Source organism: Xiphophorus hellerii, chromosome 3 (genome assembly GCF_003331165.1).
Source record: "Xiphophorus hellerii strain 12219 chromosome 3, Xiphophorus_hellerii-4.1, whole genome shotgun sequence".
In the NCBI taxonomy this organism is placed as follows: domain Eukaryota; kingdom Metazoa; phylum Chordata; class Actinopteri; order Cyprinodontiformes; family Poeciliidae; genus Xiphophorus; species Xiphophorus hellerii.
The window spans coordinates 884,597-909,353 of record NC_045674.1 but is presented as its reverse complement, the minus strand read 5'-3'; the positions used below and the strand labels follow the sequence as shown (position 1 = coordinate 909,353).

Sequence of the window (24,757 nt, the reverse complement as noted above, 5' to 3'; positions counted from 1 at the left end):
CCATTGTACAGCCGGGAAACCAGCTGACCAAACGTGCTGCAGCTCAGCTGTGGTTGCTAGGTAATGGTGCAGCGCTTATTAATTGGGAAATTTTTAAAATGGTTAATGTTTTAAAACAAAACATGGCTGAGTGTTTCTTTAAGTGCTTTGGTTGTTTTTAGTAGCAGTTAAGACCCAAATGTAAGGGTCCAGTTGCTTCAATGCAACTCCAGTCCATTTGCCTAGTCAAAGTCTGGTTCATTTAGTGAGGTGTGAACGCTAATCGACCTCTGACCTCTGGTCCTTCAAACCTCGTCTGGTTTCACTTGAAGTGAACTCTGGTTTGGTTTGAATGTGAACGCCAAGCGGAGCGGGGACCGCTCCAAAATCAGGAAGTGGACTACAACGCAGAGCATTCTGGGTAAATACAGCCAAAGCTAATGTGCTAGCCTAGCGCTAGCAGCAAAAATGGCTCCTGGTCTTTAGATAGTGACTAAAGAGAAATCCTCCAGCTCTAAAATCTGACGCCTCCATCTTGTTTCCATCTGGTGAAACAGGAAGTTGCTCTCAGTGTCTTCAGAGGTTTTTGTGTCGTTTCCTTCAGTGGTTCTTGGTGCAGCGCCCCCACAGGCCAGGAGGGGAACAGGTTGGTTTGACTCAGAACCACAGCAGCTGGAGGTGGAGCAGATGATGAGTTCTGGTTCCAGTAGAACCGGGTCAACCGGACTGAAGAGGAAAACATCCCGAGTATAAAAACCTGCAAAATGTTTGAATTTGAATGAGTGAGAACCAAAAACAGGAGGGAGAAGGTTGTAGGTTTGGTGTCGTTGTTTGCCCAGTGATCGGGTTCTGATGTTGTCCTGACCCGATCAGGAAGAGTCGGTTGACACGGAACCAACATATTATCAAAATATTAATAAATGTTTAATTTATATTCAGTGACTGGACACCAACCAGGGGACAGGATTTAATTTAACAGTTTATGGAAACAAATCACTCACTGAACTGCAGTCAGTTTTAGATGCTTTTATTGATTATTGGGAACAAAATGATCAGCAGAAACTCATGAATCAAAGTGAATTATGGGAAATGTGGTGTGAGGGTTTCCATGTTGATGATGTCATCAGTTGTAGGCGTCCTTGTTGGTCTGTGACTGGCTGGGTGGTGCAGCCAATGGGAGCTCTGGGATCTGGACAGGCTCCGCCCCCAAGTCACCTGGAGAGAGGATCAGAAAGCTAACAGCAGAAGAAGAAATGATCTGAACCCTGCAGACGTTCTCGCAGAACCGACCCGTCTTACTGGTCAGTCTGGTTCCCAGTTCCCTCCAGAAGGAGCAGGCGTTCTGCCTCAGGCCCTGCTGATGCTGCAGGGCGGGGCTTAGCTCCAGGTAGGTGGGCGGGGCCTCAGCGGTGACCGGCTGCCAGCGGGGCAGAACTGACTCCGCCCACACGCGGGACGGGTTTGGGTTCCTGAAACAGAACCAGGAAGAGTCAGAGAGCCCGTGAGCTGCTGGCGGACCCGATCCAGAAGTTGTCCTGACCCAGTCCGTATGAAGCTGGAGGCATAGGTCATCACAGCCAATGAGAGGCGCCGATCAGACGAGGTAAAATGCTGGGAGCTCATTGGCTGAAGGGGAATCCCAAACAGGAACTGAACGTCCAGAGGAACCGAAACGTCGGCTCTGTGGAGAAGGAGCAGGAAAAGGTCCGGTTACATGACCCGCACACAGAACAGCTGTGATGTTCTGACCCGGTCCTCACTGCTCCCTACCTGTCCTGAGCGCTGGAGGCGGGCTGGTGGTACTGGAAGACGTTGGCGCCGCTGGCGGCCCAGTGGAGAGCCATCTGCACCGTGGGACAGACGATGAACAGATCTCTGCAGCCAGACACACAGACTGACGGTTATTAGTCCAGCTGGCTGGTTCTGCTCCCAGAACCCGGATCAGCCCGGCTGAAGCTGCTTCCTCTGCAGGAACAGTTCTCTCTTCTCACCAGAACCGGTAACTAAAAAGCTAGCTGCGCTAACCCAGGAGCACTAACGCGTTAGTTCTGCTAATGCTAACGGGCTACACCACATATTAACCAAGGAAGCTAATGCTAACGCGCTAATTTAAACCATGCTGATGTGTCACTGACACAAAATGAGAGGAAGCAGAACTGCTGCGTAAACTCTTCAAAATAAGAGCATGAAGCTAAACAGCTAACTGCCTGACACATGTTGAACTTTATTCAACTGAAATTTTACTGAACAGAAACATTAAATGTGCTAAACATGCACAGAATTATCAAAATGCTAAGCTAAGAATTAGCTCAATTATTGGCACGTTAGTGGAATGCTCCCAACACTGACCTTTGACCTTTATTAACCTGACACTGTGAAACCCTGTTGTTGGTATTTTGTTTGGCCTGATGGTCACCTGGTGGCGTTGTTGAGCGCTCTGGAGAACAGGTTGTAGCCAGCAGCTGACGGTTCGTGGTCCAGAGCGTAGAACCAGGCCGCCGCGTCCTTCAGCAGCGCGTTTCCCGAGGCTCCGCCCAGAGAACGACTCAGAGCCTCGTAGAACGCCGTCTTCCCGTCGGCTCGACCCTGCAGAGCCTCGAAGTGCTGAGGACACAGTCATGAGACCATCGCTGAGTCATGAGACCACCGCTGAGTCATGAGACCATCGCTGAGTCATGAGACCATCTCTATAAAAACAACAGTGACCTCTGACCTTTATCCTGCGCGCTCTGCTGATCAGGCCGTCGTGTTGTGACGTGCCCAGCATCAGGTCCACTCTGTGGAAGGACTCGGACTCGAAGCTGCGGACCGGAGCCCAGGACTGGAACGGACCGCTGACCGCCAGCAGCTGCACCACAAACAGACGGGTCAGACATGGAGGAGTCAGAGCGGCGAAACCGCCCGGATCTCAGAACTCTGACCTTTGTCTGAGCCGCGTTCAGCTTGTGAACCGGAGTCGATCTGAGGCAAGCCACCATAGGGCCGTCATCAGAGAGGTCAGAGGTCACGCAGCCAAGCTCTCGAGCCAAATCCACTGCTTGACGTCTGCCGGCGGCAGCAGTTTGGACCAAAGATGGAGAGAAAACAGAACCTCCCTGCAGGACAACGAACAGATCCCAGAAGTTCAGCAGCCGTCTGGTTTCACTCCAGATTAAAGAGACAGAACAGCAATTTGGGTTATTGAGAAAACAATCGGGTTCATATTTCAAAGTCATATTTCACCATGTTATTCATTCAACTAACGTCAGTTTCAAACTAAATATTTAATTTGGACATAAATCTTTAGCTTTAGGTACAAACCAATAATGATTTAGCTAACTCTTTAGCTTGCTAATTAAATATTTAGAAAGAAAGCTAAATGTTTAGTTTGGAGAAAATACTTACCTCTATGAATATTTGTTTTAAAACTTTCTAAATGAATGAATAAGGTGAAAATATGAACCCATTGTTTTCCTCCTGGAGGCTAAATAACCCAAATTATTGCTGTAATTGTCGGCAGTAGCTGTGCGAACGGCAGGAGGAAGTCGCTCTGCATTCACACACAGTGTGTGTGTGTGTGTGTGGGGGTGTGTGTGGGTGTGTGTGTGTGTGTGTGTGATGCTACTCACCATCAGGATCATCCTGTGGAACGGCGGCGAAGAGGAGAGCAGAGTCAGGCTGCTGATGTCGGCGCCGCGCCGCTCTGCCCCCACCGTCACGCTCCCGCTGTCTCCGCCCACCAGGGAGATGTGGGCGTGGACCCAGCGCAGCGCCGCCTCCTGGTCCGACAGGCCGTAGTTACCATGGAGACCACCTGTAGTCACCATGGAGACGGTGGGATCAGATAGGTGTGTGTTTGGCTGCAGACCCATGTTGGTGTGTGTGTGTGCGTGTGTGTGTGTGTGGGGGTGTGTGTGTGTGTGTGGGTGTGTGTGTGTGTGTTCACCTGCAGTCAGAAATCCCAGCGCTGCCGTACGGTAGCTGGCCGTTACCACGACGACGTTCCCCAGAGCGGCGAGGGCAGAGCCGTCCAGCAGGTTCTGGTTCTGGTTCTGGTTGGCTGGAGGGTTGAAGAAGTAGAGGAGGACCGGGACTCGCCCTCTCTGGTGGAGTAGAAGAAGAACATTTCCAGGAAACTCATCCATGTTTCTCTATAGTGCCATGGTTCTGGTCGGACCCGGTCAGACGTTCAGGACTCACCTGGGCGGCGAGCGTGAAGATGTTCAGGTAGAGACAATCCTCGCTGGAAGCCGAGTCCTCATCGTCGCCGGGCTGAACACAGCTGGGCCTGAGAGCGAAACGGACCGGAGGGTCACTGACGGTTCTGATCCAAAGGTTCTGATGGTCCAGACAGGTCCTGGTTCTGATTGGCTACCTGGGCTCGGTGGCGTCCCAGGTCCCCGTCCAATCGGCAGGCTGCGCTGCCTCGAAGCGGAGCGCTCCTATTGGTGGACGGGCGAACGGGACTCCGAGGAACCGGATCACCGTCCTCCTGTCTGAGCCGACCGCAGTTTCCATGGCAAAGCCCTGCAGCGTGCCATGACCGGGAACAGAGACGGACGCAGCCTGCGGCGATCGCTCTAAGGAAACGCTCGGGTCAGTGAGCCACCACGCTCCGTTCTGCTCTGTGATTGGCTCATCAGCTCACCTGTCCTCAGGTAGACCTGGGGGGCGGGTTCTTTCACCACCAGGCGGCAGGAGGAGGCGGGGCTAATGGAGTCTGGGGCGGAGCTTAGCCCGCAGGTCGTGGTGTCAGGGTACAGGATGCAGCGGACCGCTGACTCCGCCTCCCTGAGCGACACGGCAACACAAGACTCCGCCTCCTGGCAGGCTGACAGGAAACACGCTTTTATTAACTTCACCTCTGACCTCTGCACCCTAACAGGTGATATCGCCTGCTGTTACCATGGAGACACCAGTCCCTGGTCCTTTCCCGGTCAGTGTCGATGTCACGGCTCACGTGGATGACATCATACGTAGAGAGAGACGCGTCAATCAGGAGCGAAGACTCTGAGAGGAGCCGCCAGTCGTCCATGGAGACTGAAACAGATTCAGGCTGTCAGGCTAAATCAGAGTCAGAGTTAGCAAAACAAAACAACCATAAAACTGAAACCAGCAGCAAAACGTTTGTTCCTTACATAAAGTTTGTAAACTGCCAGAAAACGCTATAGAAGAAGAAGAAGAATGTTTGTTTCACAGAATCTACGTTGTAGCACGTTTTGTTAGTGAGACATGATGGGTGTCAACATGATCGAATTGATCACCTTAGCACTGGCTTCTAGCAAATAACATGTTGACAGCGTGTTTTAGCGTTAGCACAGCTAGCCTTTCAGTTAACTGTGCTAACCCTCAAGTGCTAATCGAAACATAAGATGACTTAACACTGAAGTGCTATGCCAAAATGTTATTTAACACTAGCGTTAGCGCTACGGCGCTAAATTTAATCATGGTGACACCACCATGTTGAAGTTGGTGCATTAGCTGGTATAGCGTTTTAGCATTAGTAGAGTTAATGTTCATTAGCCCTTTAGTGTTAGCGCAGCTAGCTTTTTAGTTAGCGGTGCCCATCAGTGATTGAGACGATCTGGATTAACGGTTCTCCAGGATTTCTGAAGGATTTTTTGGCTCCAAAATGTAAAAAATGAGGCTGGATTGGATCGCACAGAATCTTTCTGTGGTACCAGACCAGACCCTGGTACCAGACCGTGGTACTGGACCGTGGTACCGGACCGTGGTACCGGACCCTGGTACCGTTCCCTAGTACCGGACTGTGGTACCAGACCGTGGTACCGGTCCCTGGTACCGGACCCTGGTACCGTTCCCTGGTACCGGACTGTGGTACCAGACAGTGGTACCGGACCCTGGTACCGTTCCCTGGTACCGGACCCTGGTACCGGTCCCTGGTACCGGACGTAGAGTCTCACCGTTGTTCCTGCGGTCCCTCAGGCTGAACGGAGGACACAGGGCCGGGGACGACGTCCACTGATTGACTGAAAACACAAACATCCCATCATGACCTTGTCCTCCTGCAGGACATGTCTGAGCTAGCCTGTCTGTGCGGGTTCAGTACCGGGTTTCTGGTACCAGCCGAACGGCTCCGGGGACGTCTCTGCTTCAGGAGGTGAACAGTCCTGAGTCGTCCAGGTGGAGGCGTCGTCTTCACTGCAGGTCAGAACGCCCAGACTGACCAGAGGCAGACAGAGCCGGCCTGAAACACACACCATCATCATCACCTCATTAATAACACATATCACATCATCCCAAAACCATCACCATCATCATCATCACATCATCCATCATCATCACCATCACCATATCATTCATCACCATCATCCATCATCACCATCATCATCACCATCATCATCATCATCCATCACCATATCCACCATCATCACCCTCACATCATCACATCATCATCACATCATCATCATCACCATCATCATCATCAATCATAACCATCATCATCATCACCATCATCATTCTCATCATCATTCATCTCACATCATTATCACCATCCTCATCATCACCATCATATCACCATTACACCATCATCATACCATCATCATCATCACCATCATCAACCATTCATCATCACATCATCATCATATACCATCAGCCTCATCCATCATCAATCACACCATCATCATCATCATCACCATATCATCCATCACCATCATTCACCATCCATCATCACATCACCATCATCATCACCATCACCATCTCATCACATCATCATCTCACATCATCATCATCATCATCATCATCATCATCATCACCATCATCATCATCACCATCATCATCATCATCACCATCATCATCATCATCACCATCATTATCACCCTCATCATCATCACCATCATCATCACCATCACCATCATCATCACCATCATCATCATCACCATCATCACCATCATCATCATCATCATCATCATCATCATCATCATCATCATCATCACCATCATCATCACCATCATCACCATCACCATCACCATCATCAGAGGAAGGCCTGATTCTGCTCCTCTCCTAATTTTGACCTGGATTTCATGGTTTGGTCAAACTGAACCTCCTCTGGTCCTTCAGTGCAGTTTGGGTCAGTTTAAAGTAAAACAGGATGGCAGTGCCTGGCCCCGACCTTAAACTGATTTACCCCTTGATTTGGTCTCGCGGACAAACCCGAAACCACGGCAACAGGGGTCCTCGTCGCAGCGGCGCTCGCACTCCCTGAACCTGGAAACACAAACGGTTCGAGATGAAAACATGGCTGAAGGTTTGGAGGCAGACACGATGCTGAAACTGACAGAGACATTCTGGTTCTGACATTGTCTGTCTCTGGGTTTGTCCTGCGATGTCTCTCTGGGTCTCATTTGTCCTCATTGTGTCTTATTCTGGAATGGGAAACATTGCTAAGAGTGATGCGGTTATAATAACCCCTAATGAAGTCCAACAGGCTGTAGCGTAATCGTGTGAGAATAAGGCAACAGGTTCTGATAGCATTGCAGCAGAACATCTGATATCTGCCAGTGAAAAGTGTCTGTGCTGCTTGCAATGTGTTTCTCTGGGTTCGTGATCCAGGGGCCGTTTCCTGATTCCTTACTATCTGTTCAAAGCTTATTGTACATCTCTCTACACATCTCCTGTGTGGTGTAAATTTAAAAAGCTAGCATGCAGAAGCTGAGGAAAGCAGGTCCAGCTGTGCAGTGAGATATTTAGTAACATGTCAGAATATTCCAGACACTCATGAGAAATTTGATATACAAGTTTATGTGTCGTTTCAGCTCCAGTCTTATTGTAATGTTTTAACTTCCTTCTGTCGGCGCGCTAAGATCCCAGTCAGCTCTGTGGAAACATTGGTATGCAAATCTTTTCTAACGTTTTATTTTATTTTGTGTGTTGTTGTGTATCATGTCTTTGTGGACCACGACTGTCTCACTTTGTCTCAGATTGTGTGAATGTGTTTTGTTGTGTCTGAATTTGTCTCATCTTGTCTCCTCATGTCCACCATGTTGTCCTGAATGTGCTGAGGTCAAACTGTCCCGACCCGTTGGTGTTCTGGTTCTGGTCTTACCCGTCAGGCAGCAGCTGGTTCTGTCCCAGCGTGGCCCGGTTCCTCACAGAGTATGAAACCATCTTCTGGAAGGGAACCCGCTCATAAAAACTCTGGACCGGTCCGTTCAGATCCACTAAAACAGAACCAGAACCGTCATTGTGTCCTTCATTCAGACTCGGATCCCAGAGCCTCTTCCTCACCCTTCTTGCTGTAGGTGTTGTTGGTCGCTCTGTCCAGCAGGGGGCGACAGGAGCGTTTTATTGGCCGGTCGTAGCCGCCGCAGACTCTGGTGTCCGGATACAAAGAGCAGAGGAAGAAACGGTCCGACTCGGCGTCTCTGAGGTCGGCGACAGAACACCGCTCCTCTTCATCACAACCTGAAACACAAAACCATCACGGCTAGTTCAGACACGAAGGAAACAAACCTCTGCAGCTGGAGATGATTATTTTAGGAAATCTCTCCGACTCACCAGTTTCATTTCACAGAGCATCTACACAGCCAGAGGGCTCACTCTGTCCTTTTTCTACATCGTCATTAAAGAGTAGCTAAAGCCCTTATATTTATGGTGCTATCTTTATGTTTCTGTGTAAATGTTAACCTTTTTGTGAAAACTTGTTTACTTCTGCAATATTTAGCCTAAAGCCGTCTCAGTGCTGCCCTCTTTGAGTTGACCGGCGGTACTGCAGTTGTATTTTACTAGTAGTTACAACGGTAATGGCATTCAGCGATAAAACCAGCTCACTGAAAGTCTAATATCACAAAAAGGTTACAAATCTGTTGATTGCCTTTTGGAAAATTCACTAATGGGTCTGAAAAGTTGCTAATTTGGCAACAGCCCCACCCTCCGCTAACCCCGCCCACTTTGACCTTTTTCAGGGCTTGTTTGGGGGCGGGGCTAAGCTTTCACACAGCTGTTAGTTACGATTTAAAATCAAACATCCTGCAATCGAAGTGAAAGCTGGAATCAGTTCCCACAGAGGAGAGAAACCACACGTCTGTCAAAACAGAAAGCTGCATACGTGTGAGGCACCAGAGCAGGGCATTCTGGGAGCTGTAGTCGTTTTTGCTGAGCCAGAAGGAGAGAACGGGCTGCTTCCTCTGCGGGTCCACCAGGACGTCGGCGCTGGACAGAGACTGGAACCTCAGCTGGACGGACGCTGCGGACAGAACCAGCGTCTTCATCACAACATTCATCAGGAAACCCATCGTCATCATCAGAGCGGATCGAACCGTTCAGAGGAGCCGGAACCTCTGCTGCACCGCAGGACGCTGATCCAGAACCACCGGCGGCTGCAGCTGAGACAACAGAACCAGGTGAGCCGAGCAGAACTAGAGCAAACGGGTCGGTCCAGGACCGAGGCGTACCTGTGTTCAGGTAGACGGCCTGGAAGCTGATAATGGCGGCCTGGTAGTCCTTCCTGGTCCTGCTGTCGCCAGGCAGAGCGTCGTCAGCTGAACAGAACCAGAACATTCAGTCTGGGTTTGGACCGGGCCGGTCAAACCGAGCTGAGTCGCTTTCTTACTGATGGTGAACTTTTCTCCGCCAAAGTCGAGCTCGAAGCTGCGCTGCTGCTCGCTGTAGCTAAGCCCCGCCCCACAGATCCTATTGGCCGGTCCCTGGCCAATCACGTCCCAGTCCTCGTCCTCACACATCAGAACCGACGGCGCTCTGAGCCAGCCACACAGCAGGGAGCCTTCATGGGTCACACAGCTGGTCAACATCCAGAAAGGCCCAGGTGAGGCTCCGTTTCCACGGCAACCCACCTCCATCCAGGACGTTCTGGTTGAGGATGAACCCGTGGCAGCAGGCATCGTGGCTGCAGCCGTCCTGGCAGAACCGGCGCGCGTCGGACAGAGACGTGTTCCTGGAGGAGAACACCTGAGTCCTGAACACACCTGAGACCGCCTTCCTCATCCTCATCCTCACAAAACTCTGCTGCTGAAGCTCCGCCCCTGGAACAGAGGACACTCACAGGTAAACTCACAACAGGCCAACCAATGGAGGCCGTTTGAAAAGATAGTCACAACTTAATCATTTCTATTAATCCGCCTGAAAACAAAAAATATTTTTACCGTGTTATTCATACATTTATAAATGTCACAGTTTCAAAATCAATGTTTACCAAGCTAACTACTTAGCATGAGGCTAACCTTTTAGCGAGAAAGTTAGAAACTAAATAGTTAAATAGCAAGCTAATTACTTAGCATGAGGCTAACCTTTTAGCGAGAAAGCTAGAAACTAAATAGTTAAATAGCAAGCTAGCTACTTAGCCTGAGGCTAACCTTTTGCGAGAAAGTTAGAAACTGAATAGCTAAATAGCAAGCTAACTACTTAGCATGAGGCTAACCTTTTAGCGAGAAAGCTAGAAACTAAATAGTTAAATAGCAAGCTAACTACTTAGCATGAGGCTAACCTTTTAGCGAGAAAGCTAGAAACTAAATAGTTAAATAGCAAGCTAACTACTTAGCATGAGGCTAACCTTTTAGCGAGAAAGCTAGAAACTAAATAGTTAAATAGCAAGCTAACTACTTAGCATGAGGCTAACCTTTTAGCGAGAAAGCTAGAAACTAAATAGTTAAATAGCAAGCTAACTATTTAGCTCAGATGTAAATATTCAGTTTACCAACTAAATATTTAGGTTGGAGGTAAATAAACAGCAAGCTAAGTACTTACCTCCAAACTAAATATTTAGTGGTTCTGGTTGTCATGGTAACTGTTAGTTGCTCACCGTTCTTCCTGAGGACGAGCAGATCTGAAGCTCCGCCCCTCACCCTCAGAGAGCAGCGTAGCTTGTGGAACCACTCGGCCCGAGCATTACCCAGAAACCCCCTGGCCTGCAGACACACACACAGCTGGAGCAACATTTGGGCTCTGATGGGCTGACCTTTGACCCAAAGCCTGCTTACCTGCTGGGAGGCGCTGCAGACAACGTTCAGAGAGCTGTACAGGTCACAGCGGGTCCGCCTGTCGAACAGCGCCACATGGTGGCAGGACGGCTCCGCTGCACATGCTGAGACAAACAGGACTTTCACAACCCAAACCAGAACCAAACCAAAACCAAACCCGACCCAAACCAGAACCAAGCCTGAAAATCAGGGGGAAAAAAGCTCAGAGGCAAAGTAAGTATATGGTTACCATGGAGACATGCAGAGAGGTCAGAGGTCATGGTCCTGAGTACATCCGTGTCTCCAGTCCCGACCATCAGGTCCGACCCGGGAACCGCCTGGAACAGGCTGAGAACTGAATGACAGAAACCAGGTCAGAACCTCGGAGAGCTGCGCTCTGATTGGCTGCCGGCCGCCTCACCTGAGCACTCCTCATCCGCCAGACGCTCTTCCCTGCTCGTCCACTCAAGCTCCGCCCCCTCGCTGCTGACACACCTCCAGCCCCCAGACAGGAAGTTGGGCTGAGCCGGCAGGAAGTCGCCTCGCTGTGTGCAGCGCAGGCCCCGCCTCTCGCAGTCCGTCTCACCTGAGAGGCAGACAGGTGAGGAAAGAGGTTACTGACTCACCTGAGAACAGGTGAATAACACCGCAGCATCAATAAAACAGGAAGCGAGTTTATAAGTTTTCCTTCAGAGACTCACACTGATTGGCTGCTGAAGCACCTGCAGGGGAGGAGCCTCTGACACACCTGGTGCAGAAGTCCCGCCCCTCTAGCTCCTGATAGGTTCCCTGAGGGCAGAGCAGACACGCCCCCTGCTGGTGGAAGCTGCCGGCGGGACAAACGACTGGAAACGAAACAATGGAGCCGTGAGTCTGCGGCCGGACGGACGGACGGAGGCCCGCAGGGACAAACCGCCTCACTCACCGCAGCCTGCGCCGTCGCTGGACAGCCGGTAACCATGGGAACAGCCAAAGGTTGGCAGCGCCACCAAAACCAGTTCGGGGTCAGAGGTCAGCAAGGAGCGGAGATTACCCAGAATTCCCTGAACTCCTTCCAGAAGTTTGGATTCATTTAGGAATATTGCTGATGGAAAAAATAAAAACAGGATCATTTAACCAATAAATCAATAAATCCATTTTACATGAAATGAAGCTCATCTGAGACACATTGCACATGTTCCAATGCAGCTGTCTTCTAAAAACCGTAACATTTAACACACCAGAATTATGAAAATAGATCTGCTAAATACAAACAACATTTCTAGAAAAAAGATTTGACTTTGAATCCAGGGAATCTGTAAAATCAGCAAAACGGAGAACAAATACGGAGCGATGTGAACACCATTGTTAATACTTACCATGTGAACAACATGATTCACATGTGACTTTAATCCAATTTATTATTTAATGGAAGTTTTTTCTACATTAGCAGAATATTGAAGTTTTGCTCTATAATAATTAAAGCAACCTTTACTTATTATAACTACTCTGAGTTTGGATTTAAATTTATGAGTTTCTGTTTCTGAACTGAATGACATGATATTTGTTGCTCATCAGAAATCTGTCAATTTGAAGTTTTATTTAAAAATCTAGGAAGTTTCCACTGATATCTGCTTAGTGACAGAGAAGCTGAAATTTGAGTCTCTGTTTAGGGAATACTCGCCCATGTGATGGAGGTGAGGGAGGTCAGAGGTCGTGAGGTCAGAGAGGTCGGCGGTCCAGCGCAGCGTGAGCCTCACCGAGTCGCTGGCGTCACACCGCAGACCCACCGCCGAGTCGCCGCACAGCGCCAGGGACCGGCCCGACGGGAGCTGAGACAGGAAACGAGCCGGGTCAGAACCGGGTCAGAACCAACCGGGCCACCCAACTGCACCAGGTCCAGCTCACCTGAGCAGAGCAGAGCCCCCTGCTGGCCAGGAGGCTGAACAGCAGAGACGACAAACTGCTGATCCGAGAGCAAGAGACGGAGAGAGACCAGATCTGAGAGGAAGAGAAAGACTGGAGGGGCTGGGAGACTGAGACACACACACACACACACACAGACACACACACACAGACACAGACACAGACACACAGACACACAGACACAGAGACACACACCCACAGACACACCCCCACACACACAGAGATACACACACACAGAGATACACACACACACACACACACACACACAGACACAGACACAGAGACACACACCCACACACACAGACACACCCCCACACACACACAGACACAGACACACAGACACAGACACACAGACACAGAGACACACACCCACAGACACACCCCCACACACACAGAGATACACACACACACACACACACACACACACACAGACACAGACACACAGACACAGAGACACACACCCACAGACACAGAGATACACACACACACACACAGACACAGAGACACACACCCACACACACAGAGATACACACACACACACACACACACACCCACAGACACACACACACATACACACCCCCCCACACACACACAGACACAGAGACACACACCCACACACACAGAGATACACACACACACACACACACACACCCACAGACACACACACCCACACACACCCCCACACACACAGAGATACACACACACAGACACACACCCACGCACACACACACCCCCACACAGACACACACACACACAGACACACACACACACAGACACACACGCCCACAGAGACACGCACACAGATTTCAGATTAAACCAAATTACACTAGATTATTCAGTTCATTTAAAATTAAACCAGATTAAATTTATATTGGTAAATATCACATTACCAAAAAAAGAAAACAACATAAAACCTGACTGACTGATTCACTGACTGACTGATTCACTGACTGACTGACTGACTGACTGACTGACTGATTCACTGACTGACTGACTGACTGATTCACTGACTGACTGACTGACTGATTCACTGACTGACTGATTCACTGATTCACTGACTGACTGACTGACTGACTGACTGACTGATTCACTGACTGACTGACTGACTCACTCTGACAGGCTCCACTCAAAGGTCTGTCTTCTTCCCATTGGCGACTCTCAACGCCACACAGGAAGCTGCTAACAGGAAGTGAGTTCTGGTAACCATGGTGACAGTCAAGGTCACAGCTCTGCTGACCATCAGCTGCTGGACGGCACACCAGTGCACCATGGGTAATGTTGGGGGCGGGACAAAGAGGACCTGCAAACAAAGAGCAAACATTTGGACCAATCAGGAGCCGGAGCTGCAGTTCCACCCTCGTCCAGCAGGGGGCGGCCCGGGCTCAGACTCACGGTCACATGATGGCGTGCGTCCCGTTTGTCGTGGCGATCGGGTCCCGGCCACTTCCTGTCCGTCCTCGGAAACACACCAACAGGAAGTGACATCACACTGCAGTGGGTCGAAGGAGCCGTCGGGGCGACAGCGGAGCTGCTGCAGCTCGCACCAGCTGGGACCTGAAGGCAACGCCGAGTTTACAGAGCCACCCTGAACGCACCGCAGGCAGCACACTGCGCCTGTGTGTGTGTGCGTGTGTAGGTGTGTGTGTGTGTTTACAGGTCAGCTCTCCAGCGGCGCTCCGGGACGCCGACTGGAGCGTCTCTCCTGTCAGCGGGTTCACACACCAGCCTGCGGCGCCCCCTGTCTGCAGCACAGAGAAACGGCCATCCTGAAAACAGGAAAACAATTCAACCTTTATTAAAACAGGAGAGAAGAACAAAACGACGCATGGCAGCAAATACAGAAATGCAGGTTATAATACAGTTAGGAGAAAAATCAAAATACAGTTTAACTTTTGATTCCAGAGATCTGACAGCGGTTTATCTTCAGGTCACAGATTTTGTTTCTGCGCTATGATTTTCTGGATTTTTGTAAATCCCAAATTGTCTTTATTTAATCAATCATTTGTTCTTCAAAATATTGTCAAGATGCTTCCACTGCTGATGTTCACACAGACAAAGAAAAATGTGTCTTAGCTCCTTTCAGAGGAAGTCAGAGTCTTAACTGCAAAACGCAAATAGAAAAGAACCAATTTGGAAAACTTGGTCCGATTTTAAAAAATTAAGTAAAATCTAACAAAATAATTGGAAGTAGTAAAATGTGAAAAAATAGTCAAACAACATATAAATGTTTTTTTTTTTAATAAAATGTAAAAAATAATAAGAAATTGTAAAATGTAAAATAAAATTATTTGAAAAGTATCCGAAAAATAAAAATAAATAAAATAAAAAAATTTGAAAAGAACAATCGTTTGAAAAAACATTTTTAAAAATCACATTTGAAAAAATGAAATAAAAAAGTCTTTGAATTGTATTTGAAAATAGAAAATGTGAAGAAAAATTGAAAAAATAAATCGATACAATAAAATGTAAAAGCAATAATAGAAATGTATGAATGTAGGCTAAACACATTGTAACTCACTCAAAACATCTTTTGATTTTGCAGAGCTTAATATTTGAAATGCATTTATTTTTTCACATTTTAATTTTTGAAGTGTTTTCTTTGGAAACTCTAATATTGGAAGAAATTTATTTGAAGGCCACAAAATCATCTTGAGGACTGCAAATGGCCCCTGGACCACAGTTTGGCCAACGCTGACCCACAGTGAGCTCTGTGTGTGTGTGTGTGTGGGTGTGTGTGTGTGTGTTACCTGCTCACACTGTGGGTGGTAAGGCGAGGCGGTGGTGATGTCAGAGGCTTTCATCCAATCAGAGAGCAGAGAGTGAGCCTCCGCTCTCTGGCAGCGACTCCGACCTTCAGCAGGAAAAAGTTTTAATCAGGAAGAACCGACAGGAAGACGAACCGATCCACTTCCGGGTGTGAAAACTTTCTTACAGCGCGGCAGACGGAGCGAGCGGCGCAGAGACCCGGGGATGAACTCTCCTTCTTCATCCACACACCAGCACTGACCTGAACACACACACAAACACATCCACACACACAGGTCACACACAAACACACACACCGACGTTAACGACTCTGATTCCCAGGTCTGACCTGTGTGTGTGACCTCTGGGTGTGTGTGTGTGTGTGTGTGTGACCTCTGGGTGTGTGTGTGTGTGACCTCTGGGTGTGTGTGTGTGACCTCTGGGTGTGTGTGTGTGACCTCTGGGGGTGTGTGTGTGACCTCTGGGTGTGTGTGTGTGACCTCTGGGTGTGTGTGTGTGTGTGTGTGTGACCTCTGGGTGTGTGTGTGTGACCTCTGGGTGTGTGTGTGTGTGACCTCTGGGTGTGTGTGTGTGACCTCTGGGTGTGTGTGTGTGTGACCTCAGGGTTTGTGTGTGTGACCTCTGGGTGTGTGTGTGTGTGACCTGTGCTGTGGTAACACTGCGTGAGCCTCCAGTTTCCGGCGGCGTCACACTGTGGAGTGAAGAGCTGGTAGGAGCGACGATGAGGAGGAAGCAGCATCAGAAGAGCTGAGGAAGAGCCGATGATGTCATCAGTGATGTCACTAATTCATATTCACTTCCGATGTGTGTTTGTTGTGGTAGTGATAAAGTTATTCCTTCAGTTTTTATTTTATCCTTTATTTAGGGTTTTTTTCCTATAAACTATGGAACTATTCTTTTCTTTGTCTTGTTGTTTTTGTTGACGAACTGAATAAAACCATAAAATATTTCTCCAAACTGTTTCTCCAAAGGAACTCAAACTTTCTGCAGTTTAATCTGATATTTCAGGTTGAATTTTCTCTGAGACTCACTGGAGGAAGCAGCCAATCGCAGCGCAGATCTGGAACGACTCAGAAACCTCTCCGACACCTTCAGCTCCTCTGATTGGCTGAGCCGCAGCTCCTCCTCTGATTGGCTCAGACTCAGACCTTCGGCCAATAGAAAGCCGTATCCCACAGGGAAGTGGGTGGAGTTAGAGAGGAAGACGAGGCTGTCCACTTCCTGTCTGAACGCTGTGACCTCAGCGAGAGCCTGGGAGCAGCGACCTGGAAGGTCAAAGGTGAAGGAGAGGTCACCTACATTCTGATGGAGCAGAATCTACAGGAAGTGAGGTGTGTTCAGACAGGAAGTGAGGTATTTCCAGGTTAAAAGTCTCTGCTCTCACCTGCAGACGACTGAAGCTCCAGCGTTTTATTCTCTGGACCTGAAACAACAGATTCGTTCATCTTTACTGATTCACTGAAGAAGAAATGAATGAATGAATGAAAGTTACTGTTCCTTCATGGTAAATAAACAGGTCTGACATGTGACAGCGCCCCCTGTTGGCCCCGCAGCCATCTTCCTCCCCTCGCCGTCCACGCAGAAGCAGCGATCTCCGATGCACTGAAGCGGCAGGAAGTCTCCGTCCTCTGAACACGCCGGAATGTGGATCTCGGCTCCGGCGGCCATGTTGGATTTCACCTTCATGGCCGTGGCTCTCGCCGTCTCGCAGCTGGTCGGGCAGCGCGCCGGCCGGCCGGCGGTCCGGGACCCCGGCGCCTCCTGACCCTGCGGGTCGACGCACCAGCACTCTGCGTCCCGACACTGGACCGGCTGGTAGCCTCCGCTGGGCGAGCAGCGGGGGACGAAGAGGGACGAAGAGTCGTCCTCTTCCTCAGAGCAGGACCTCAGAACTTCATCCAGAACCTGAAACGGGACGGTTAGTTACTCCTGAAGTCTGCTCAGTGGAACCCGAGTTTAAGGTTCTGACCCAACTGCCCAACAAATCACACTGCCTGGCGTTTACTGTTGAGGAAAGGAGGGAAACGCCATGGCAACCAGTGATCAACACGCTTTGGGTCAGAGCTGATGTATTAGCTGTGCCTAACACTACGGCGCTAATCTGAACAGTTTCACTAACGCTAAAGAGCTAAAAAGCTAAAAAGCTAAAGAGCTACAGCAGCCTGGTAATTAGCTGAAGCTAATGCTAAATCGCTAGCTTAAACTACATTGATATCCACTATATGCAGATAACACAACATGAGAGAGGAAAGGAAGCGGAACTACTGATTAAACTCTTCAAAACAAGAGCATCAAAATAAACGTCTCACTACTTGAAAAACTCTCAACAGCCGATAACTTTAAAACTTCAACAAAGATGCTAAAATTTATGCTTAAATTTTAATTTAGGGAAAGCTAAGAGCGCTAAACATTTTCAAAGTTAGCAAAAGCGCTCAGCTGAAAGTTAGCTCTGCTAGCAGCGGATTAGCAGATGTATGAACCTGTTGGAGAATTGAAAGGTGGCTAAACTCTTAAATATATAGATAAATATAAAGAAATAACGAACAGAGACGTGATTCTTGCTGCTGGCCACAAAGATTTCTTACATTCTTCCACGGATTCGTCTTACAGCTTCATCAGTACAAAAACCAAAAATCTCCCATATTCTTAACATCACCATTTTTATACAATCTCATCTGTACCGATGTGAGTGGGAAAGTTTCGACCAATAGCAAAACTGCCCTGGATTTACGGATCCTGGCAGCCACTGGACTGAGTGTTGGACTCCCTAGAAAATATTCAGGACCTCTTGACCTCAACATCTGCTCCACTTCAGAATTGCTGAATGAACCAAATCATCACAAATTGTTCTTATCTGTCCAAACAGCTTCCCTTCCCAAGTCCTATTTGGTCCAACTTTGTGCTTCGCATTAAAGGGAAGGTTGGGAGTCGGGTCCGTTTGACCCAGAGAGGCGCCAACAATCCTCTCACAAAATCAACAAATAGTATTTCCTCTCTCACAAACCCAAAAGGGTCTGACCCGTTCTATATGATGTACTGTACCGAAAGGGGGAATCGCCATGGCAACCAGTGATCAGCACGCTTTGGGTCAGAGCTGATGTATTGGACTCATTGCAGTCAGAACTCTTTTTGTTAAATGTTGGTGTTTAGCGGCTTGTTTGGGTTTTAACAGGTTCTGATGTCAGACCTGCTGCAGGGACCCAGAGGGGGCGCCACTGAGACCCATCAGTGTTTGCCTCAGAGCGGACAGGAAGGCGGGATCTTCCAGGGCCCGGCTCACGGACCGGACCAGGTCCCGGTTCTCCTGCAGGCTCTGAGCGGACAGCTGGTCCAAACCCACGGCTCCTCGAGGTCCCAGGACCCCGGTGTAGTTAAAGGCCGCCGCGTTCTGCAGGAACTTCCCTCCAAACAGGTTCTCCTGGAGGCGCCGGGCCGGGGAGCGGGTCAGCGCCTCCAGAGCTCCGCCCACCGAGGGAAAGAGACCCTGCAGAACTTCGACCAGCTGGGCCAGGAAGGAGGTCGGGTCCGAATACCCCAGAACCCTGAGAGGACGCAGGAGGGACACACAGGAAACTGCTGAACCAGAGGACGCCCGAGGGGGGCGGACCGGACCCGAGAACAGCCGGGACAGAGCCAGACGGCGCCGGGCGGGGCAGTCGGCTGGACCAGAACCTGGAGGCGGAGTTAGAGGAGAATCAGTTCTCCGTTTGGACCGAGAGCAGCAGCCGACCAAACCGACGCGGCTCATCCTCACCACAGACCAGGCCGTCTCCGGGCCGCCGCGGCCCAGTAAGCTGCCTCCCTGTGGGGTCCACGCACCAGCACAGCGCCCCCTGCTGGCACTGCTTCGGGCTGAACCGGCCGCCAGCTTCACAGGACGGGACGAAGACGCTGGACGAGTCCAGGGCCGCCCGGCGCTCCTCCTCACAGGGAGTCGGACCTGGTGGGGGCAGGACAGATCTGAGACCTGCTGGAACTGGGTCAGAACCGGTTCTGACAAGTAAAAACTGGTTCAAAACCAGTTCAAACTGGTTCACACTGGTTCAGACCAGTTCTAACAAAAAGTTAATTCCAGCACAAAGTTCATGTGGATATTTTTAAGTCTGTTTACATCTGAAGTGTCCGGTGAGGGCGAGACGAACTCCCAGCATCCTCCTCTGCAGGACTCTGTAGATGTTGGTCTGAGCGAAGGAGCGAGCCGAGCGGGAACCGGAGAACGCCGAGTCGTACACCTCAGACATGAGCAGCTCCACACCTGGACAGGAAGTCACACCTGCATCATTACGTCCTCTAAACTTTTCCTATCTGGACGCCCTGGAGCCACAGACGTCCTGCTGGAACATCCAACCGGGTCCAGGTTCCGCCCATCTGGGCCCCACAGACCCGCTCAGACGAACAGAAACTCCTGGAGAAACAGCGTCACTGTCCAGAGCAAATACTGAGCCTCCAGCTCAATACTTAGCTTGATAACCAAATATTGAAAATGGAAGGAGCTAAATGGTTGAACCTGGGTCCAGAACCAGAACCCGGGTCGGCTCACCTGTCCCCTGCAGCTCCCTGCCGCGGCCGTCTGAGCAGAAGCAGTACGAGGAGACGAGCGGGAAAAACTTCCTGAAATTCCTGAAGGTGTCAAACGCTTCTGGAGAGCTGGAGCAAAAAGCAGAAGATTGAACTCTGCAGACACTCAGGTGAGGACGGACAGGTAGGCAGGTAACCCAGAACTACTCTAAGCAGCAACAGGCTTTCACTCAGTAAAAGGAAAAAGTATCCGTCCCAGAAATTACTCAAGAGTAAAAAAGTATTTGGTAAAAAGTCGACTGAGTACCGAGTTACTGATCCAATTATCAGTTACCATTTAATATTTAAAATAGGTCATCAGATGAACCAAAATACAAAGTTAAGTGGAAAGTTATGTTTCTAAAAGGTGAAAATGACAATAACTCATAAAAGTAACAAAAAATAACAAAATCAGGCAAAATGAGATGTTTCCAGTAAAAAACTTGAACACAAACTGCAGGTGTGAATCTGAGTCTGGTGGATTTTCTGATTGTTTTTCATTCAGGGGAAAAAAATACAGAAATTTTACTCAAGTAAAAGTAAAAAGTACAGCATAGCAAAAATAATCATAAAAGTACATTTTTCAAAAAAGTTACTCTGGTAAATGTAACTAGTTACTACAAACTCTGGGTGAGGACAGACAGGCAGGGTTGGGTAGTAACCAGGTGAGGACAGGGAGGACAGGTGAGGACGTCCAGGTGAGGACAGGGAGGACAGGTGAGGACGTCCAGGTGAGGACAGGGAGGACAGGTGAGGACGTCCAGGTGAGCCGTTACCTGCTGAAGGCCAGCAGCAGGTCCAGCTCCGTTCTGTCGGTCGTGTTGATGAATTTACACTGAACGGGCAGGAAGCTGCCGTCCGCGGCGCACTGAGGCGGCGAGGAGGCCGAGGAGTGAAGCAGACGCCTGGACCTCACCTCGCAGCTGCTGGGACCTAAAGGTCAAAGGTTGCAGTGAGTCAGGGCCGCAGCAGGATGAAGGGTTCTGTTGTGGATACGCACAGCGGCGCGGCCTGCCGGCCTGTCTGGTGCCGTACAGCTCCACGCCGTCCCGGTCCACGCACCAACAGCGGCCCCTGGAGTCGCACTGCACCGGCTCAAACAGACCAGAGGGGGCGCACCGCAGCAGCGACTGCAGCTGGCAGGGGGTCGGACCTGGAACCGGACAGCTTCAGAATCTTCCTCCAGAAAGTCAAACTAAAGAGCTAAGCGTCGCGTCATCAGATCAGAGGGAGCAGCGCTACCTCAGGTTTAGCTCCTTTCCTGTTGCCATAGCAACAAAACCAAACCAGCTCAATCTTAGGATGTTTTTTATGAAATTCACAAAACTGAAGCCAGTTGTTTTGTTTCTGAATTATTGTTGTTTTGACGTGATATTTGGGGGCCTGTCCGGGATCGAACCCGCAACCTTTAATACCTTAAACATCAGACTTTAACCTTTTAAAGGCTTCGATCAGCTGTTGAGTTCATGTTTCATTTCATCTGGACTTTTATGTTAAAACATTTCAACCAAAGCTCAGATTCATCCTGCCTCTTGAACCAAGACTTTGAGTTTCCTGAAGTGAATCAAAATGCAACAAGAAACATTATAATTGTCATTTTGTGGGTTTTTACTCACAGTGAGGAATGGAGTTGTTGGTTCGAGTCCCGGTGACCTCCTGACCTTCAGAGTCAACACACCAGCACTCCTGACTCCGCCCACCGCACTGCACGGACCTGGAGGGAGGAAAGCTCACACCGTTAAAACCAAACAGAAACTGGATGAAAGTTATTAAACATCTGAGCAGAATAAAAACTCAAATCTGTTTTTTAAATATGCAGAAGTTCTGCTTGGTGACGCCTGTAAAATTACCAGCAATAATTTGGGTCATTTAGCCTGAATAAGAGAAAAAAAGGATCATTTTCAGTCTAATTTTCTCCATGTTATTTAATTTATGGACGTGACAGTTTCTAACTAAATATTTAGCTTTTTAGCTTGAAATATGCTGAATATGTAAATATGAAGTTAGCAAGCTAAATCTTTACCTGATTAAACATTAACGACCAAGCTAAATGTTGAGTGCAGAAATGTAATATTTAACTTGATAGCTAAACATTTAGGCTAGAGCTAAATATTGAGTTAGCAAGCTAAATGTCTAGCTAAGAGGTAAATATTTAGTTCGACACAAAAATATGGAGCTAACAACTAAATATTTAGTTTGAAAGTGAAAATTTTAACTTTATGCTATTTTGTCAGCAAGCTAACTTTTGAATGTACAAGCTAAACATTTAGCTCGAAGCTACATATTTAGCTTACTAACTCAATTTTAATAATTGATTTAAAATTCGGTGACATTTATAAATGAATGACAAACATGGTGGAAATATGGGTGAAAATTAAAGCTGTTAACTTTAAACAATTTTTTAAAATGTCATCTCATGTATTTCACCCAGAGAAGCGGGAAGAGATGAAGATGTTGAGCTGCAGATACCTGAAGCTGCCGTCCTCCAAACAGTGAGGAACCTCTTCCTGTTTGGTTCCCACGGCAACGCTCCGCAGTATCTCACATCTGCTCAGCGCCTCCGACTCCAGCTGGTACTCTGACAGCGAAAAGCACCGACATGCTGGATCCACTCAACTTACTGATCATGACCGAACCCGAGCAGATAAACCAGAACCTGCGGCTGAAAACACAGTTTTGTTCTGAGCAAGCTCACTGGTACGGAGCTAAATTAGGGCCATAAAGTTTGGTCAAAAGGAAAAAAAATAAAACTGAAACAAAAAAGATGTGAAACTGAAATATATATTTTTAAATGAAAATAAAGATTTGAAAGTGGAAAAAAGGATGTTAAACTGAAAAAATGTTCAAAACTACTTTTCAGATTCACTGTTTTATTTTTTCAGTTTCTTTTTCTTGTTGTTTTGAACAAACTTTAAGGCTCTGATGTAGCTCCATACAATGACCGTCAATATTCCAGCCAATCAGAAGCTGAAGAAGCCGGTTTCTCTCTGAAATCAGGGATGTTTGGATGAAAACTGGAGACAGGATAAATATGTTGCTGCTGATCAGATAAAAAACATAAATATGATGGAAATTCAGCTCATTTTTATAGATTAAAAAACTGTAATTTAAACACGATCATTCAACTGGTTTCTTTCTTTGCGAACAAACCAACCTGATGAACCAGAACCAGACAGACGGGTGTGCTCACCTGAAGCCCTCCCGTCCAGCAGAGCGGCGCCACAGAGCAGGATCCACACCGTGCAGAGCAGCCCGGCCATCGTCTCTGTGTGCTTCACCGCAGATCTGCTGCTTATAAACCCGAACACCTGCTGAGTCACCGAGCCAACAGGACATCTTCATCCCTCCTCCTCCTCCTCACCTGGCCGCTCAGGTGGAGCCGCAGCTCCTTGGCCACAGCTGAGGGGGCGGGGTGACAGGCTGAGCAGCGCTCTGATTGGATGAAAGCCTCTCTGGAGCTCCTAGAGTTCAGGTTCACAGTCGGATCAAGAGTCTGAGTCAGCAGGTTTACGGAGATCCAGCGTCACGACCTGGAAGAGACGGAGAAAGAAAAACAACGTGCAGAAACTGCTGGAAAACAGGATCAGTCATTTATTCAGCTCCTCAAGATCAGAAACACATTTCAAACCAGATTCATTACTGCAGAGATCTGAAGTCCTCATAACTTTCAGTCATTAAATAAACATAATTAACTATAAAATACTAAACTGTTGCATCAGAAGCAGCTGCAGTTCAAAGTTCACAACTCAGACACAGAAACTGGGAAAGTTAAAGGAGATTGGATTTTTTTTATATCTCGACTTTTCAGGCATCCCGTAGAAGCAGCAGGCCTCAAACGCTGCAGCGTGTTTGACTTTCAGCCATTTGGGTTGAAAGATTTGACTTTTCTAACTAAGGTCCATTTCTACAATGTAGAAATTGTAGAATTTCTACATTGTAGAAATTCTACAATTTCTACAAATTGTAGAAATTGTGTGTTTCCACAAGATGGAAACTTCACAAGATGGAAGTTTCCATCTCGTGAAGTTTCCATCTTGTGAAACTTCCATCAAGTTTCACAAGATGGAAACTTGTGATAAAATACATCCTAAACCTGCAGATGAAAAACAGATTTCATTGACTGTAATTTGTTTTGCAATCTATCTTTTGTTTTTTTTTTATATACTTATGGGGCCCAAAGGTTGGGCCCCATAAGTTTTTAACACAAGTTTCAGACCAAATGGGAAGATTTCTGAATTAAAAGCTCCATCAATTTTCTGCAGGTAAATCTGTAAAGCCAATAACAAACTCATACGGTATTTTAAAACTCAAAATGTACATTTCACTTTAAACGGACAGAAGAAGAGCTGCTGAATAGTCGTTTCCGACTTTGAGCTCTCATTCATTTTGCAACATTTTTCTGTTGGATAATAAATTAAGGACAAACAACATCTGAAGATCCGACTCTTTTTAGTGATCGGAGCCCAAAGAGCCGGTTCTCTAGCGAGCCAGATTCCCCACGCTGCCCTGAGCCCGTCCGGTTCCCCAGCTCCGACAGGAACCAGAAAACCTCACCTGCACACAGAGACCCCACCTGCAGGAAAACAAAACTGAGCTTAGAGTTTTCGATTCGCAGACGAAACATTGGCTAAAACAAA

The 24,757-nt window shown here is 48.3% G+C and overlaps 1 protein-coding gene across 2 annotated transcripts; it reads right to left on the bottom strand.

Annotated features, from left to right (window-relative positions):
* Positions 1-990: 990 nt before the first annotated feature.
* tg (thyroglobulin) lies at positions 991-24,052 on the bottom strand. Of its 2 annotated transcripts, none has more exons than XM_032557809.1 (49): positions 23,311-24,052; positions 22,590-22,698; positions 21,737-21,834; positions 21,121-21,273; positions 20,897-21,053; positions 20,104-20,210; positions 19,675-19,818; positions 19,318-19,503; positions 18,751-19,235; positions 17,087-17,468; positions 16,948-16,986; positions 16,595-16,828; positions 16,206-16,310; positions 15,730-15,804; positions 15,545-15,648; positions 14,452-14,563; positions 14,190-14,351; positions 13,909-14,097; positions 12,780-12,907; positions 12,556-12,703; positions 11,818-11,976; positions 11,594-11,737; positions 11,314-11,478; positions 11,143-11,247; positions 10,914-11,017; positions 10,736-10,841; positions 9,771-9,959; positions 9,530-9,700; positions 9,372-9,458; positions 9,237-9,302; positions 9,026-9,163; positions 8,206-8,382; positions 8,024-8,138; positions 7,106-7,185; positions 6,029-6,166; positions 5,883-5,948; positions 4,864-4,998; positions 4,607-4,789; positions 4,334-4,538; positions 4,159-4,246; positions 3,905-4,061; positions 3,588-3,772; positions 2,901-3,074; positions 2,693-2,827; positions 2,396-2,583; positions 1,750-1,854; positions 1,520-1,660; positions 1,270-1,448; positions 991-1,194 (listed from the first exon to the last, which is right to left on the bottom strand). In XM_032557809.1, the coding sequence occupies exons 1-49, from the start codon at positions 23,378-23,380 to the stop codon at positions 1,103-1,105; spliced, it is 7,164 nt and encodes a 2,387-aa protein (XP_032413700.1). In that variant the 5' UTR covers positions 23,381-24,052; the 3' UTR covers positions 991-1,102. The 2 variants fall into 2 exon arrangements, with proteins under 2 accessions (XP_032413700.1, XP_032413701.1); XM_032557810.1 differs by having other exon boundaries at positions 1,279-1,448.
* Between the last annotated feature and the right edge of the window lie 705 nt (positions 24,053-24,757).